Source organism: Panthera leo, chromosome B2 (assembly GCF_018350215.1).
Source record: "Panthera leo isolate Ple1 chromosome B2, P.leo_Ple1_pat1.1, whole genome shotgun sequence".
NCBI lineage: Eukaryota > Metazoa > Chordata > Mammalia > Carnivora > Felidae > Panthera > Panthera leo.
In genome coordinates, this window is record NC_056683.1 from 45,014,217 (window position 1) to 45,032,654 (window position 18,438).

Genomic DNA, 18,438 nt, shown 5'->3' on the forward strand with positions numbered 1-18,438 from the left:
AAGCAAAACCTTGAATACTATTTTAGAATGCTTCTGTTTCTACTGCCAATATTGTTTCTGCCTATCCTTGTGTGTTGCCTGCAGTGTTCCTGTATTCTCTTAACTGATTTCTCTCACTTTAGTCCCTTGTCTGGCTTCTATTTCATATTTTTGCCAGATTCATTTTTTAATAAACTATTTTCTAGAAAAGTTTTAGATTCACAACAAAATTGAGCAGTAACTACACAGAATTCCCATACACTCCTTGCCCCACACTTGTACTGCCTCCCCCACTATCAACATCCTGCACCAGAGTGGACCTCCACTAACACATTATCACCTGAAGTCCATAGTTTATATTAGGGTTCATTCCTGAGTTGTACATTTTATGAGTTTGGGCAAATGTATAATTTGACAAATGTGTAATACAATGTCTAACAGAATAGGTCTTATTATTCTAAGAATCTTCTTTGCTCTGTTATTTCATTCCTCCCTTCCCTCAGCCCCTGGTAACCATTAATCTTTTTATTGTCTCCATAGTTTTGCAGAATGTCATATGGTTGGAATCATACAGTATGTAGCTTTTTCACTTTAATATGTGTTTAAGTTTTCTCCATGTCTTCATGACTTAATAGCTCATTTTCTTTTAGTGCTGATTAATATTCCATTATCTATCTATAGCACAGCTTATCCATATTTACCTACTGAAGGACATCTTGGTTGCTTCCAAACTTTGTCAGTTATGAATAAAGATGCTATATATAATTAAACATCCTTGTCCAGGTATTTGGTGGACATAAGCTTTTAGTTCATCTGGGCAAAAATAACCAAGGAGTATGATTGCCGGATCATATGTTAAAAGTATGTTTAGTTGTATAAGAAACTGTCACATCATCTTCCAAATTGTGCCATTTTGCATTCCCATCAAGAATGAATAAAAGCTCCTGTTGATCCTTATCTGAGCCAGCTTTTGTTGTTATTGGGAACTGACGCCCCCCCCACCCCAAATTACAATTTTGGTATTATCTTCTACCCTTTTCATTCACTAAATACAGTAACCACATTCTTGTCCCTGAATATGCCATGTATTTTCATAGCTTTATCTCTTTCTCGTTATCTGTGCTCAGCATGGGAAGTTTTTAGATTCTTTTTTTCTTTATGTTTGAGAATGTTTTATTTGTCATGCAAAAACAACTTAGTAAAAGTATTTTTTAATTTCAGATGTAATATGGCTATTGTTAGGTCTGAGCATTGGATTGGTTTATATTGGTGCCTGGTTATAATACCGGTCCTACATGAAAGACTCATTTTACAAAGATACTGAGAACTAAATGTAAGAACTATGTTGTTGGCTTCATTACCTACATTATGATATTCCTTTTATAGTCTCCTCCATCAAGTAAGTAGGGATTTTATTAAAATGTAGTAATGACTTCCCATATTCCCTGAAATCAGTTGTGTGGATCTCTTTAACAAAATGGAAGGTGATCCATTTTTAGATCATTTATCTGCTCAAAAACCTGGCTTGGTGAAGTAACAAGGACTGAATTTGCCCTCCTGAGTTGAACAACTAGAAGACTGGACAAAATAGATGAAATAGTGGTTTCAGGTATTGGGCAATAGATCATTTAGGACTGTTATCACTGAAGGAAGTTATCACTGAGCCAGTAAGGCAAGTCCTAACATTACCCCAGCTTATTGTCTAGAAGCAGTTTATAGGCAGTAGAAAGGAAGAAGCCAAACAGAGTCTGGTTTTCCTCTAGAGCTGAGGAAACAGGAGAAAAGGAGTTTAGGGAGGTCAAAGCAGCTACAGTTTGTGGGGCAGAGTGCCAGAATAGAGGGAACTGCACAGAGAACATTCTGAGATCTCAGTACAGCTTACCATGAGGCTTTGGCTGAGTACTGTGAATTATATACACATGAAAGGAAACTTCCACAGGTAGAGACATAACTACTAGAAAGCATTTGGTGAAGCAGTTTTTGGAACTCACTAATAGTCCATGTTCCCACAAGCCACAGGGGAAAGACTTCATAAAGTGTAGGATGGAGTCCATAAAAGATTATATCACCTTAGACTAAAGTCGTCTTCACATTTACCTTGGAAGCAGATTGAACTATTTCTTGAACAGGATTCTATACAATTTGGAAGAGTATAACACCTGAGAGTGTTAAATATATAGTGTCTGGGGCGCCTGGGTGGCTCAGTCGGTTAAGCATCCGACTTCAGCTCAGGTCATGATCTCGCGGTCCGTGAGTTTGAGACCCGTGTCGGGCTCTGTGCTGACAGCTCAGAGCCTGGAGCCTGTTTCAGATTCTGTGTCTCCCTCTTTCTCTGACCCTCCCCCGTTCATGCTCTGTCTCTTCCTGTCTCAAAAATAAATAAACGTTAAAAAAACTTTTTTTTAAAATATATAGTGTCCATTATCTGATAAAAAATTATTAGGCATGGAAAGGAGCAGGATAATAGCAACCTGTAACTAGAAGAATTAGTCAATGAAACAGACCCAGAAATGGCAAGAGATGATGGAAATAGCAAGGACATTAAAACAGCTATTATAGGGGCACCTGGGTGGCTCATTTGGTTGTGTCCAACTTCAGTTCCGGTCATGATCTCATGATTCATGGGTTCGAGCCCCATGTCAGGCTCTGTGCTGACAGCTCGGAACCTGGAGCCTGCTTTGGATTCTGTCTCCCTCTCTTTCTGCCCATCCCCTGCTCATGCTCTGTCTCTCTCTCTCTCTCTCTCTCTCTCAAAAATAAACATTAAAAAGAAATTTAAAAAAAGAATGGAGTTTAAATCTTGACTATTTCCTGCCCGTGCCAACATGTAGATTTTCTCAAACCTGCTTAGCAGTTTTCTGCCCCCTAATTTCTCAGAGATACCTGAATGCTGGCCATATTATGCTTCATTAGAATAATAATATCAACACTTTTGAAGCGGAAGTTTTTCCTCCTGCTGTTTGGAAAACATTTCTTGGACATACCTCTCAGTAACCCACTCCATTCTCAATGACTTGTTCTTGGTATGAACTATGTATGAAAGGAAGGGAGCAACTAATGTTTATTTTGGAGTGCCAGGCAGTGAGGCATATAAATGTGTAGGAGCTCTATTAGGCTTGTAAGTCATTTAAGTGTTTACCTTTATGTACATGTTCTCCTTGGTAGCCTCAGTCACATCCATAGGAAGGCATAATGGGCTAAAGTCCAGCCATTTAACACTTACTGGTAGAGGCAGTGAATCTGCGCTCACTTGCTTGAGGAGCATTTTTCTCTAGAGTTTCTATACCTACAGGTGTTAAGACCGGGTTTGTTATTTTTCAGTCAGTTCATAAGCAGAACATAACCAGATGGCACACACCTCCAGGCAGGAAGTAAACACCAATATGTTAATATTGGCAGTATTGTTTCCTAATTAGGAGAATAGGAAGGGAGAGTTGTGCTGGTAGATGTTCCTCTTGAGTTTTTTTGTCTCTGTATCTGACATTAAGGGAGACAAGTTATTGTTGCTGGGGAAATGTAGTCACATGCTAGGAATTCATTGCTAATACACGAGACTACAGATTTTCAGGGTCTAGTTGGCCGATTTCTGGGACTCTGAACCCCAGTAGATTGAATTGTGAATCTTACCCTATCTTTTGGAAACAGTTATACTTTACTATGTAAGATTTTCTCTTGCAGAAGGTTGCGTAACTGCTGCTGGTTCCCACACAAAGGTCCAGTAGCATCATTAATTAATTCATTTGCTCAATTGCTGAACTAAAAATTAATAAAGACTATCAGAGTTGGATTTTTGTTTTATTTTTGATTCTTCGGACAGTCAGATATATAAAGCTCATGGCTTAACCGTCATCTGCATTCTGCTGATTCCCAGTCAGTGTTTGGATTTGTTTATATTCATTGCTGTTTGTACTTTCATTTGTTTGTATTTCATATTTTCTACCTATATGTGTGTGTGTGTGTGTGTGTGTGTGTGTGTATTTTATGTTTTTTTTTTAATGTTTATTTATTTTTGAGAGAAAGGAAGACAGAGCGTGAACAAGGGAGGGGCAGAGAGAGAGGGAGACAGAGAATCTGAAGCAGACTCCAGGCTTGGAGCTGTTAGGACAGAGCCCGATGTGGGGCTCGAACCCACGAACCGTGAGGTCATGACCTGAGCTGAAGTCGGGTGCTTAACCGACTGAGCCACCCAGGCACCCCATACTTATATTTTTAACGAATTTCTTTTATGGAGGGCCTAGTGGTAGAACATGTTTTGTTTATTTTTTTCTCCTCATTCTTGGTATTTTTGCCTTACGTTGAATTCCAAGCTGGCAAAGTTGGTCTTGGTACATAATTGAACATATTGCCTGTAAGTCTTGAGGTCTTGTTTGCTTAGGAGTGTTCTCTTCTTCCTATGAGCCAGTAAAAGGAGTGCAGAGTAAAAACTTAATGGAATTGAAATGTGATAAAAATGTGTAGTTTTCTATTCATGTGCTGGCTATGGATAGTATTCTTCATATTACAGAGTGATTTGGAAATCAGTATTCAAAATATGCTTTTCAATTAGTATGTGCGCTGGAATTTTGGTGTAATACAATTTAATATGGAATTAAAATCAAGATCTGTGTGTTTGACTCATTTAGCAGCAGTTATTATTGGAGACCCTGATCTCAAATGCATGCCTTTTTATCTGTGATGCAGTCTGTAGTACAGACTCTTGAGTTGAGAGACCTGTGGTAGAACTCTATTGTATTATATATTTAGTATGCTTACCAAAAAGGAAATAGTACTTATCTCTAATGTTCTACAAAGAATATTTTGGTATCTGTAATATATCACTCCTGTTTGAACCTAAAAATAATCTTGACCTCTTAAGAAGTAGCAAATATTCTTTATTATACTTAACCCACACATGGGACAGACTTTTAATAAATGTCAAATATGCAATAACATAAAACCAGTAAATATGTATGTATGAGGCAACTGGCTTCTGTTAATCACTCGGATTTAATTTTTTTTCCTATTTTAAGTGATACTCTAATAATTCTAGTTGAATAGTTAACATGTGCATGGTAATGAGGAGATTGTAATTATTCAGAGACTTAGAAAATGAGCATAATGTGTTGACTGGAAAAGAGAAGGTGGTTCCAGACCACAGAAAGAATGTGAAAAGAATGAGAGAAAGCATATTCAAGAAATGGCTATAGGTAACTTAGGAAGCTAGAAATTAGCTAGAAATGTAGCGTGGTGCAGTTGTTTTTGGTCTTGGTGGCATATTAGAATTACCTGGGTATCTTTTAAAAATATGCTGATACTAAGGATCCTCTCCAGAATTTTTATAAGGTAGAACTCAGATAGTAGTAATTTTTTTTAAATATTTATTTATTTTGCGGGGGAACACCGGCGGGGGAGGGGCAGAGAGGAAGACAGAAGATCTGCCCTGACAGGTTGACAGCAGTGAGCCCTATGTGGAGCTCAAACTCACAAACAGCGAGATTGTGACCTCAGCCAAAGTCGGTCGCTCAACTGAGTGAGCCACCTAGACGCCCCTCAGGTAGTAGTATTTTTAAAGCTCTTCTCAGGATTCTAATCTGAAGATAAAACTAAGAACCACTTATGTAGTTCATAAAAGGCCTTTAAGTGCTATGGCAAAGAGTTGTATTTAACTATCTGTTTACATGTTGCCTTGCACCAAAAAGGATTTAAAGTAGTGATAAGGATTTCAGAATTTATATTATGGAAATAAAGCGTATATGCACATGTTTCATATAAATATGTGTTGGTCATTATGATGCATGGCACATGAACTTAATATATTTGAACATTTTCTGTTGCATTTGGGAAAAAACTCTAGCCTACAGTGTTTTCTTCCCAAAAGCAGACTTTCTTGACTACATTAGCCTTAGTATAGCCTACCAGATTTTGAGTGATCTGGCTCCCTATTGAGTTTTCTCTTGTTAACTGTTTGTGGTCGGGTCCCCCAGTGTATAACATTCATAGAATATCAGTTTTCTGCCCTCCCAGTTACATGGTATAGTATCCTTTTCCTGGCATCTCATCTTTATCTTGCACTCCTTCAGATTCTTTCCATACGTGATTCCTTCTCATTTTTTCGGATTCCAGCTTAAAACAACCATCTTAATGTCACCTCTTTGACATTAGTCTTTTCTTTATTACTCTGTCTAAAAGTAGTTATTTCTCATTATTGTATGTTACATGTACATTAGATATTTTTTGTATATTGTCTTTTTCCCACATTTGACTAAACCACTAAACCCTATGGGGCAAAGGTGTAGTGTGTGTGTGTGTGTGTGTCTGAATCTTATTTGACATTGGTTCTGTAGTTTCTTGCAAAATACATAATGAATAAGGGATATTTAATACAATAATTACTATGTAATTGGAAGGCTTTTAAAAACTGGTGTGACATGTTCAGATAGGTTTTTCTGAAACTGTTTTAGTGCTATTTGAATAGATTTGGTGATGGTATGGATAAAAAGGAAATTGGAATGGTTTCAGAGCAAAGAATAAAAATCCTTATTCAAACTGAAACAATAGGGAAACAGTCTCATATAATTGGAAGTCTAGAAGTAGGAGTCTTATGACCCTCCATTGAATAATTTCATTATGGACCTGGATTATATCTCTCCATTTGCCTCTTTAGTGTCTACTTTGTCTTCAGATTGGTTTCCCTTGAGGTCACAGGAATGCTGACTGTGACAATCAGGGCAACTTGATATTTTGTCCATTTAATAGGAAAGAGGAAAATCTCTGCACATCTGTGGAAAGTAAGTCCTTTTCAGTTTCTTGGACCAATTTGGGGTACATGTTCAATTCCAGATAAATGTAAAAAGAATGCTGTCTATTTAATAGCTTGGTATGATCGTATGAAGGTAGGATAGATTTGAGTGAATCAGCTACATATCTGCTAAAGATGTTGAGATATATTCAGGCTCTCCCATAAGGGAGGTGGTTTAGGTTTATGGTAGTACATCTTGTTGACTAATTAGATCCTAAAGGTTGTGAGGATGGGAAAATGAGATATGATTTATAAAATAAAATAAAGACAGTTTCTAGGAGAAAATACATGAGTTCAGCTTTTGATACACGATTTGATATGAATATAGGAAATATGGGATGAATCTTGTTGAGAGTTTGTATTAAGCATTTATTTGTAAGGTGCTGTCTTGGAAGTTAGCTAGTTAAATTTATGGATACAGGTAAGGTTGTTCAAGAAGGTTGCTTAAAATCAGAATAGGAAGAGTTTAGCTTAGAGTCTTAGAATGTGTACATTTAAGAAATTGTTAGATGAACTGGAACTCTTGAAGAAAACTGATGAGTGATCATATAGACAGGCAGAGAATGATCTGAGTGAGAATAACTGGAAAGGTTGTGTGAAATATATACATATATACTAGACATAGGAGAGCTATGAAGGGTACAAGAAATTACAGGCTCAAGTTGTAGGAGAGGAGGGGAGCCCAGGAAAGTGAGTCTGGCATTTGAGCCTGTGTTTCCTTTTGAGGCATTTGCCATTTCTGAAAGTGCTAGCTAAGACTATGAAAACAACTTTCAATGTATTTTTGGGTTTGAGAAGACAAAAATTGGAGTTTGGGGCCCACAGAAAAGGAGATACATTAGTAGACTCTTGAACTTTAATTGGGTTCCAAAAAAGACTCCGTTTAATGAGAAGTGTGAAATGGAAGTAGAACTAGCTCTCAAAAGTACTGAAGCCCACGTGCTGATTGTCTCAGTCTGATTGGAAGAGAAGGTGCTCTGGGATTTTACCGTGGCTTCGCCTTGCTGCCTGAAGCAAAGTAAACCCTTATTCCCTGGAGAAGAAGACATCATCTAGAATTTTAAATTATCTTTGTATATTTTCACACAAATGTTTTATGTCTCTTACTCATAGAGAAATAACCAGACATACTTGGAGATACGACACATGACTAGAAACAGAAAATAAACCTGGTCCACAGTGTTCTAGGTATTTGAAATATCAGACACAGGCTATAAAGTATCTATGCCTAATTTATGTTCAAAATAATAAAAGATGTGATTGATAATTTTGGCATAACTAAAAACCATGTAAGTGTAAATGAATTTGTGTAACTATAAAATATACAGTGGACCCTTGAACAATGCAGGGGTTGGGGCGCTGGCCCACTGTACGTACAAGTTTGACTCAACAAAAACTTAACCAATAGCCTACTGTTCACCAGAAGTTTTACTGATAACAGCAATCGATCAACACATATTTTGTACGTTATATATAATATGTACTGTATTCTCACAGTAAAGTAGAAAAAAATGTTAAAATCATAAGGGAGAAGAAATACCTTTATAGTACTGGACTGTATTTAAAAAAATCTGTATATAGGTAGGCCTGCACAGTTCAAACATGTGGTTCAGGGTCAACTGTATATGATATATGTGTGTGGGTATATGTTAATATATATGTGTGTGTGTTTTCAAAAGAAAATTTCTGAATTGAAGCTTATGGTGGGAAGAAAGATGGAAAATATAGAAAAGATCTTAATAGACATATAGAATAGAATGAAAAGGTTTAATGTACATGTAATTGAAGATCCAGATGGGGAGGAGAGAGAAGGGACTAGAAACCTTATTTGAAGGTATAATGGTTTCCAGTCTTCCAAAAATGATGAAGCAGAAAGCTACAGAATCAAGAAATACTGTGGAGCCCAGTCTGGATATATACAAAGAAAACTACTCCATATACTCACTATTAGTCATGCTGCTATAAGCAAAAAATAATATTGAAAACAGCCAGAGAATAAGACACATTTAATTTTAGAGTAACAAAAATAAGAGTGACAGTTGCTTCTCATTGGAAAAAGTTTGAAGCTGAAAGACGATGGAATCATGTCACCAAAGTGTTAAAGGAAATAACTGCTAACCTATAATTATATTGCCAATGAAAATATCTTTGGGGAAAAAAGATGAAGTAAGACATTTTTAGGCCAGTCAAATCTGAGAGAATTTATCACTGGCATGCCAGTACTTTAGGCAGTTTTAAAGGATGTTATTCAGGCAGAATGGAAATGATTCCAAATACCAACTGGGAGATCCAGAAATCAAGAGCAACAGAAAAGCTTAAATAGGGATGCTTGGGTAGCTCAGTTGGTTAAGCTTCCACCTCTTGATTTCCAGCTCAGGTCAAGATCTCATGATTCATGAGTCAGGCCCTGAGTCGGGCAGTGAGCTGGCAGCACAGAGCCTGCTTGGGACTCTCTGTCTCCTCTCTCTGCCCCTCTCCCGTTTGCACGTGTGTGCGTTCCCTCGCTCTACCTCTTTCAAAATAAATACACTTTAAAAAATGCTTAAATAGATAGGTAAATCTAAATATTTACTGTATAAAATGTTAATAATCCCTTCTGGGCATTTATAGAAATAAAAATGCAACAAGGCAGCAGGGGTGTAAATCGAGTTAAAGTGTTAGGGCCAGTAGAAAAATTTATATATGACTTCAAGGATATGTGCTATAATCTCTAGGCAGTTACAAAAAAATAAAATAATGTATAAAAAGGTAATGGGAGAACATAGAATAATGAAAATACAAAAAAGCAAGGAGAGAAAATGAAACAGACCAAGCAAGAAAAAATAAATACTAAGTAATTACAGAAAATATAACTGGACTAAACATTCCAGTTAAAAGAAAAATTGTTAGACTCAAACAAACAAAAAAAAAGAAATCCAACCATATTCTGCTAACAAGAGACATATCTTAATGATAAGAATTCAGGAATGATTAAATGAAAAGAGTAGACAAAAATATGCCAGACCAATGCCAGTCAAAAGAAAGCTGGTCTAATTGTAGTAATAGCTGACAAAGTAGTCAGGGTAACAAGAAGCATTTAGAAGGACTTTAAGTCCTTGTGATTTATAAGCAAAGTTGCCATTGTAGTAGCGAAAAGATGAATTAAATGAGTGATACTGATACCCATATAAGAAGTAAGTCTTAACCTCTACCTCTCATTTTACCTAAATTTGAATCCAGAAATAGATTGATAGGTACCTGCCTTATGACCAAAGTTGCAACTATGGAGAAGTGGTAAAGGGCATTCTTCAGTAAGTGAAACTTACATCTTAAACCTACCATCTAATTACCTTATACCTTACCTAGTAACTTCTACCTACTTTACAGTATGTATTAAAAAAGGCAGTTCTGTGTGGATGGCGGTGCCACAAATATTTTGCAAGATACCATAAGCTAGTATTTCTATGCACTTGGAGTAGGAAACTGTTTCTTTAATGGGATGTATACATACACGCACACACACGCACGCGTGCGCGCGCACACACACACACACACACACACACACACACACACACAAACACCCTACTACATCTTCCTTATCCATTTGTCTGTTGATGGACACTTAACTGGCTTCTGTATCTTGACTATTGCAAATAATGCTGTTATGAACCAGGATGCATATTATCTTTTAGTATTTTTATTTTCTTTAGGTAAATAACTAGTAGTGGAATTATTAGATCATATGGTATTTCCGTTTTTAGTTTTTTGAGAATTTTATCTGTTATTACTCATGCAGGAGGGAACTAAGCCTCATCTGAATTAACAGATGGATTAATTTACTGCATACAGTGTTAATAATATATTTTTGTATTCTGTAATAAGATGTGGAATTTTTCATTTATTTTGATGGCATTTTTTTAGCTGCCATATATTTTAGCTGTTTTCAATAAAATTATACTCTTACGGTAATTCTTTTCTCTATCTTAAATTATAACATCTGTATCTTACATATTTCTTCCTTTGGGCATTTGAAGAAATAACATAAGACTTTTTTTTCTTAAATTTCTTCTTGTTTTTGGTGAATTTCTACCTAAACTGAAATTCTGCTGTGCACACTTGGATATCCACATACAAAAGAATGAAATTGAACCCCTGCCTCATACCATATATAAAATTTGACTGAAAATAGATCCTTCACCTAAATTGTGAGGTACAAAACTAAAGCTCTTAGAAGAAAACATAGGGCTAAATCTTGATCGCCTTGGGCTTGGCAATGGATTCTTAGATATGACACCAAAAGCTCAGACAACAAAAGAAAAAAAAAAACTAGTGGTGTATATATATACAATGGAGTATTACTCGGCAATCAAAAAGAATGAGATCTTGCCATTTGCAACCACATGGATAGAACTAGAGGGTATTATGTTAAGCGAAATTAATCAGAGAAAGACAGGTATCATATGACTTCACTTATGAGGAATTTAAGGTACAAAACAGATGAACATAAGGGAAGGGAAGCAAAAATAATATAAAAACATAAGACTCTTAAATATAGAGAACAGAAGGTTGCTGGAGGGGTTGTGGGAATGGGGATGGGCTAAATGGGTAAGGGGCATTAAGGAAGACACTTGTTGGGATGAACACTGGGGATTATACATAGGGGATGAATCATTGGAATCTACTCCTGAAATCATTGTTGTACTACATGCTAACTTGGATATAAATTTAAAAAGTAATTAATTTTAAAAAAGAAAAAGCTAAATTGTAATTCATTAAAATTAAGGACTTTTGTGCACTGAAGGGACATTATGAAGAAAGTGAAAGATTTACCAAAGAATGGGAGGAAATATTTGCATAAATCCTATATTTGGTATCAGGAATATATAATGGGTTTGGTATTATGATATATAAAGAGTCATTACAACTCAGCAAAAAGACAGCCTAATCCAAAAATGGGCAAAGGACTGAAATAGGCATTTTTCCAAAGGAGATACACAAATGACCAGTAAGTACATGACAAGATATTCAACATCATTAATTATTAGGGAATTGCAAACCAAAATGACAATGAGCTACTGCTTCACACTCACTAGGATTGTTGTATTAATAATAAAAATGGAAATAACAAGTGTTAACACGGACATGGAGCAATTGGACCCCTCACAACACTCCTGATGTGAATGTAAAATCTTGCAGCTGCTGTGAAAAACAGTTTGATAGTTCTTCATAAAGTTAAACATGGAATTACTATATGATCCGGCCATTGCTCCTAGATACTTACCCAAAAGAATGGAATACAGATACTCAAATATTTGCATGCAAATGTTCATAATGGCCAAGAGGTAGAAAAAACCTGGATATCCTTCAACAGATGAATGGGTTGTGCTGTATGCATATAGTGGTTATTACTCAGTCACAAAAAAGAATGAAATGATGATACATACTACATTGAGAATGGACCTTGAAAACACTGTGCTATGGGAAATGAGCCAGACACAGAAGGTTACATACTGGATGAGTCCTTGTATTCGAAATGCCCAGAATACATAAATCTGAAGAGACAGAAGGAGGTTGGTGATTGCCAGGGGATGGGTAGAGGAGCAAATGGGGAGTAACTGAATAACGGGAACCAGACTTTTCTTTTGGAGTGATGAGTTTTGGAACTTGAGAAAGGTGGTTGTTACATAACATTGTATGTACTAACTGGCACTGAATTTTTCGCTTTAAAATAGTTAATTTTATGTTATATAAATTCCACCTCAATAAAACTAAATAAAACCTCGTACATTGACATCATATATGATAAATCAGCATACTGTAGTTGATTTAGTCATGGCTGTACCAGGAATGATGAATCTTAGTTTTGTCACCTTTGATTTCCATGAATATTAAATGTATTCTTTTGTTTTAGAATAGACTACACAGTTTAATTGATTTCAAGCTGTTATTTATGTATCTGTTAAAAGAAGTATGTTCAGTTAATCAGTGAACTTCTATTTGACCTTCAGTATTTTTCCTGATATTTTATATAAAACATCTTTCTTAATATTTTCTAAAAATTTGATTGACTGTTTCAACTGATACAGATGGCTATGTTGGTTTATAGTTAGGATTGGGTGGTATAATTATGATGTAATTATATGATGCATTGTTTGTTTTGAGGCCATTTAAAATTGGATTTTTGTACCAAATGATGATCGTGGTTTTAATAGACTAAGCTGTATTTTCAAATGATCCAAGGAAACTATACATAAATAGTAAAACTAAAACAATGGTAGTTTGTATTTTCATTATTATTAAATTAAATCTCTTATTTTGAATGAGGGGTTACCTGTGGCTTGCAGTATTCAAGATTCATAATCAGCAGTTTCCTATTGGTATGAAATCTCGTGAAATTCTTTGTGGTCCTGTGATATTCTTTACAAAGACCAAGTAAATTTTGAAAATTACTCAGTATGGCACATAAGAGTTTCTTTTTGCATTATATGTGTTAGACACATTTTTGCCGACTCCTGTGTTATCATGAATATCTAGTATGTATGCACCTGTGTCAATTAAAAAAATAACCTCTTTTGCTCACGCCTCCACCCACTTACCCTCTGGCAACCACCAGTTTGTTCTCTGGAATTTAAGGGTCACGTGTCAATTTTAATACTTGTTCTTAGTACCTGAAAGATCAGGAATCAAGTATGTCATTATACATAGTATCATGCCTTTTTGGTGATAAAATTATTTTTATTAACATGGCATAACTGTTCCCTGTGTTGTTTATGTCCAGCATATTTTCTTATCTACTTCATAGGATTTTTAAGTGTGTTAATCAACTGGAAAAAAATGAAATTGTGTTAATGCATTCCTAGTACAATTATGAGGGTTATAAGTACAAGCCTGTAATTTTCTCTCCTGTGTCTAATCAAGCTATCCTGTTAACATTCTTTGTCATTGTGATCACTTTTAAATAAGTATATTAAATGTCACTGGTTTCCTATACTTCCCTTTCAGAAAGTGGTCTGGATTTGAATATAGATAATATTACTTTCTGCTTCGAGTAAAATCATGTGATTGTATTGAGTAGTATACCACCCCTAAAAACAAAGGATGCTGGGAAGACAGGAAAAACCAGGCATTATTTGTTTCTCAGAAGCTTACTAGTGGTCCCCCTTCTTACCAAACTAAACTTAATTTTTTTTTTTTTTCCTTTGAGAGTGCAAGCAGGGGAGGGGCAGAGGGAACAGGAGGGAGAGAATCCCAAGTAGGCTCCATGCTCAACATGGAGCCCCACAGGTCCATCCTGCCACTGTGAGATCATGACCTGAGCTGAAATCAAGAGTTGGATGCTCAACTGACTGAGCCACCAAAGTGCCCCCAAAATAAGCTCTTTTAGGTATTTAATCTTACTAAGTTATAACTTTAAAACAGTGTACACTTATACAAATAATGTCTCTGTCTTTCTATTTCACATGTTTCCAGCCTGACATTAACTTTAGGAAATAGAAGAACCTAAATAATTTTGATTGTTAATAACTTATTAAATATTTTTAAATAATCAGATGAAAAATCAGTCTTGGAGCAGAAACCTTCTAAGCCAGCTGCTCCGCAGGTCCCACCCAAGAAGCCCACTCCACCCACCAAAGCCAATAATTTATTGAGATCTCCTGGAACCGTGTACCCAAAGCGACCTGAAAAACCAGTTCCTCCACCACCTCCCACAGCCAAGTAAGTTTTACCTAATTTTAAGTTATACCTGATTATTTTTGCTAATTTACTTTGTCTCAAGTTTATTGATTACCTGCTTTTCTGAATCTCAAAATCATTTCTAAAGTATTTGTTTTCCAGATTTTTTCTATAGACTGTAATGGTTCTCTGTTAACTGTTAACTTTATATTCATACTAGGTGAATACACACAGATGAGGCTGTTTTTACATTTCTGATTTTATTGTGATTAGTCTTAATGTGGAGATTTATGTTTATGGAAATAATATTGTGGAACAAAGAGAAAAAATTACTATTATGCTATAATATCCTTAGTGTCATTAATTCATAATTTAAAAAAATGGTTATTCATATACAAGTGATTTCTACATATGTTTTGATTTTCTCATTTCAGGATTAATGGGGAAGTTTCTACCATTTCGTCAAAATTTGAAACTGAGCCAGTATCAAAACCAAAGCTAGATTCTGAACAGTTACCACTTAGACCCAAATCAGTAGACCTAGATTCATTTACAATTAGGAGCTCTAAAGAAACAGGTAAGTTAACATGTAGAAAGGTGGTGCATTTAAAAAAAGTTGCCAATACAATTTTCAGAAACTATTTAAGAAATTTGTGCATGCATTTTATATCTGCATAGATACAGTGGAAATTAATTAAAATTTATTTAAAATCTATGAAGCTGGAATAGAAAAATAAAACTAAAAGAAGGTAAATGGGCAAAAATACTTGATTCACGTAAGGACTGAGAAATGGATTAAAAGATAATCCATTTATCATTCTGTCCCCTCATGATGGAACGTCTGTACTATCTAACTTAGGCAGATAGGAATACATTTTAGTTTGAAAAATTAAGAATAAAGAGATCACATTGATTTTTAATGCCAACACTAGATTACATTGAAGATTATTTTTACTTCTTCACTTTATCTCAAGGTACTTTTGTTTCCAGTTCAGGAAAATATGCTTTTTATATCTGCGTGTATGCGTGTGTGCGTGTATAAGCAGGCTTTACTTCCTTAGCTAAATGTTGTTCCTTAAGTTTTAGGACAGATTTTTTTCAACCAATCATTTTTGTCTCCTGGTCTTTTATACCTCTTAGTTGTAAAATGGAAAACTTGGAACACAGAAGTTTTGATAAAGGTCTCAGTATTAAAACATTGCACAATCATTTGTGGTAATAGTTATTATGTAGTACTTTGCATTTATTTTTAGTTCTTTTACATTTTCCAAGCACTTTATCATTTATATTCTTATTTTATCTTTATAGTTATTCCAAAAGGCAGATGCTATTTTGTGTCTAAAGTAATCAAACTATTGGACACATTACATGTCCAAGATCATGTAAATCAGAAGAGAATTCTTTAAATCCCCTAAAGTGCTCATGATATTCTTTTAAAAGTTTTAATGTCTTAATATATTTTTTAGCCTTCATGTTAACATTTCATAAATACATTCAGACTTAAAGGTCAATTACGCTTAGATTTTTTTTGTCACTATATTGTAAGATATGCTGCTTACTACCTTTTGAAAATTGTAGGTGATCTTATTATTTTTCCATATTGTCATTTGCCAATGTAAAAGCTCTGACCTGTGCATGGCCTCCTTCAGTTTTTTTAACTTGAACATTTTATAAAGATCCTTTCATTCTATATTTGGCTCCTGCCTGCTCTGACTGAAACCATATTCATTAATAATTTCTGGAAAGTGGTGAGATGTTGATTATACTTTAGAGATATTCACTCAAATATATTTAGTGTGTTTTATCTGGTAAAAATTGTTTACCGTTGGTGAAATAAAAACAAAAATAAAAATCCTTCTTATAACAGGTTTTTAAAAAATATCCTTTATTTTTTATTGAAGCCAGTAGTAAAAAAATAACTCTATCAGCTTTTACTGTTTTCTCTTTGATTTAAAATGTTTCAAAATAATATTTCAGCAAAAATAATATTTCAGCAAAAAAGATTAAGTGCACACTTTTAAATTTTTATATGAAAGAATCCATTTGTATCGTCTTTTGAAATTCTACCATTTTCTGCAATCTTTATCACAGAAGCCTTACATTTTGAGGAGTCTCTTCAGGAGCTGAAAGAGTAATATTTAGAGCCTGTATTTTTCTGTTGCTTTATAACATTCTTGACTATTTGCTTTATTTAGTTGTCTCAAGGTTATGGAAATTATTAAAAACTTAAGTAAATTAAGATAAATTTTCGTCTTTTAAAAAACTTTTCTATATATAATCACCAGCAAGCTTTGTTTCCTTTGATACATTTTTAGTAGAAATAACACATGTAGTAATGTCAAACTGTTGGTGGTTATATAGTTTAATTTTTTTTTTTTTATTGCTTTTGGTCCAAATTTTTTCTTTTATCCATAGCCATTATTTACTCTTCATTAAAAAACAAAGAGGATTTGTGAAAGAGGGTTTGCAAATTCCTAATTTTTTTTTCTTCAAATGAATAAGGAAGTAAGTTAGAGGAGCCAAGACGTATATAAGGACAGAAGACTAACATCTGACTTCTAAACTGTTGTACTTCATTCCTCCCACGATCAGGCTGCCTTTGGTACTACACCTAACACCCAGTTAAGTTCAGAAAATACACAGACACACCACAGAGATATTGATGGTTCCATTGCAGACCATGCAATACAATGAATATTGCAGTAAAGCAAATCGGATGAATTTTTTAGTTTCCCAGTGCCTTTGAAAGTTATGTTTACACTATACTGTAGTCTGTTAAGTGTGCAATGCAGTATGACTAAAAAAAATGTGTATACTTTAACTAAAAAATACTTTAGCTAAAAAATGCTAACCATCATCTGAGCTTTGAGCAAGTTACAACTTTTTTGCTGGTGGAGGGTCCTGCCTTGATGTTGATGTCCGCTGACTGATCAGGGTGGTGGCTGATGGGGGTTGAGGTGGCTGTGGCAATTTCTATAGTAAGACAACAGTGAAGTTTGCTACAGCGATTGACTCTCCCTTTCATGAACAGTTTCTTTGTAGCATGTGATGCTGTTTGATGGCATTTTACCTACAGTAGAACTTTTTTCCAAATTGGAGTCTGTCCTCTCAAACCCTGCCTCTGCTTTATCAACTAAGTTTATCTGCTATTCTGTATGTTTTCTTGTCGTTTCAATAATTTTCATAGCATCTTCACCAGGAATAGTTTCCACCTCAGAAAACCATTTTCTTTGCTCATGGATGAAGTTTTATCATGAATTTGCAGCAATTCAGTTCCATCTTCAGACTCCACTTGATTCTAGTTCTTTTGCTGTTTCCACCACATCTGCAGTTACTTCCTCCTCTGAAATCTTGAACCCCTCAAAGTACTAATCCATGAGAGTTGGAATCAACATCTTCCAAACTCCTGTTAATGCTGGTATTTTTACCTCTCCCATGAATCCTGAATGTTATTATTGGCATCTAGAATCATAAATCCTTTCCAGAAGGTTTTTAATTTATTTTGTCCAAAGCCATCAGAGGAATCACCATCCATGGCAGCTATATATAGTCTTATGAAGCCTTTTCCTTAGATAATAAGACTTGAAAGTTGGAAGAAATTCAGAATTAGTCCTTGATCCTTGGGCTACAGAATGGATGTTATATTAGCAGGCATGAAATCAGCATTAATCTTGTCGTACATCTCCATCTGAGCTCTTGGGGAAGTAACAAGGTACATTGTCAATGAGCAGTAACACTTTGAAAAGAATCTTTTTTTCTGAGCAGGTCTCAACAGTGGGATTAAAATATTCAGTAAACCATGTTGTAAACAAATGTGTTGCTGTCCTTTTTTTGTTTCATTTATAGAGCACAGATTTAGCATAATTTTTTTTTTTTTACTTTATTTATGTTGAGAGAGAGAGAGCCCACACATGCAGGGGAAGGGCAGAGAGAGAGAGGGAGGGAGGGAGGGAGGGAGGGAGGGAGGGAGGGAGTCAGTCAGTCCCTAGCAGGCTGTGTTCTGTCAGTGCAGAGCCCATCATTGGGCT

The 18,438-nt window shown here is 35.2% G+C and overlaps 1 protein-coding gene across 1 annotated transcript in view; it reads left to right on the top strand.

Annotated features, from left to right (window-relative positions):
• LOC122220000 (CD2 associated protein) overlaps positions 1 to 18,438 on the top strand; it is a 137,398-nt gene that overhangs the window by 101,384 nt on the left and 17,576 nt on the right. Inside the window, exons 12-13 of the mRNA XM_042938997.1 lie at positions 14,287 to 14,452; positions 14,845 to 14,987. Of these exons, the coding sequence (XP_042794931.1) occupies positions 14,287 to 14,452; positions 14,845 to 14,987 (309 nt within the window). The remainder of the gene's footprint in view (positions 1 to 14,286; positions 14,453 to 14,844; positions 14,988 to 18,438) is intronic.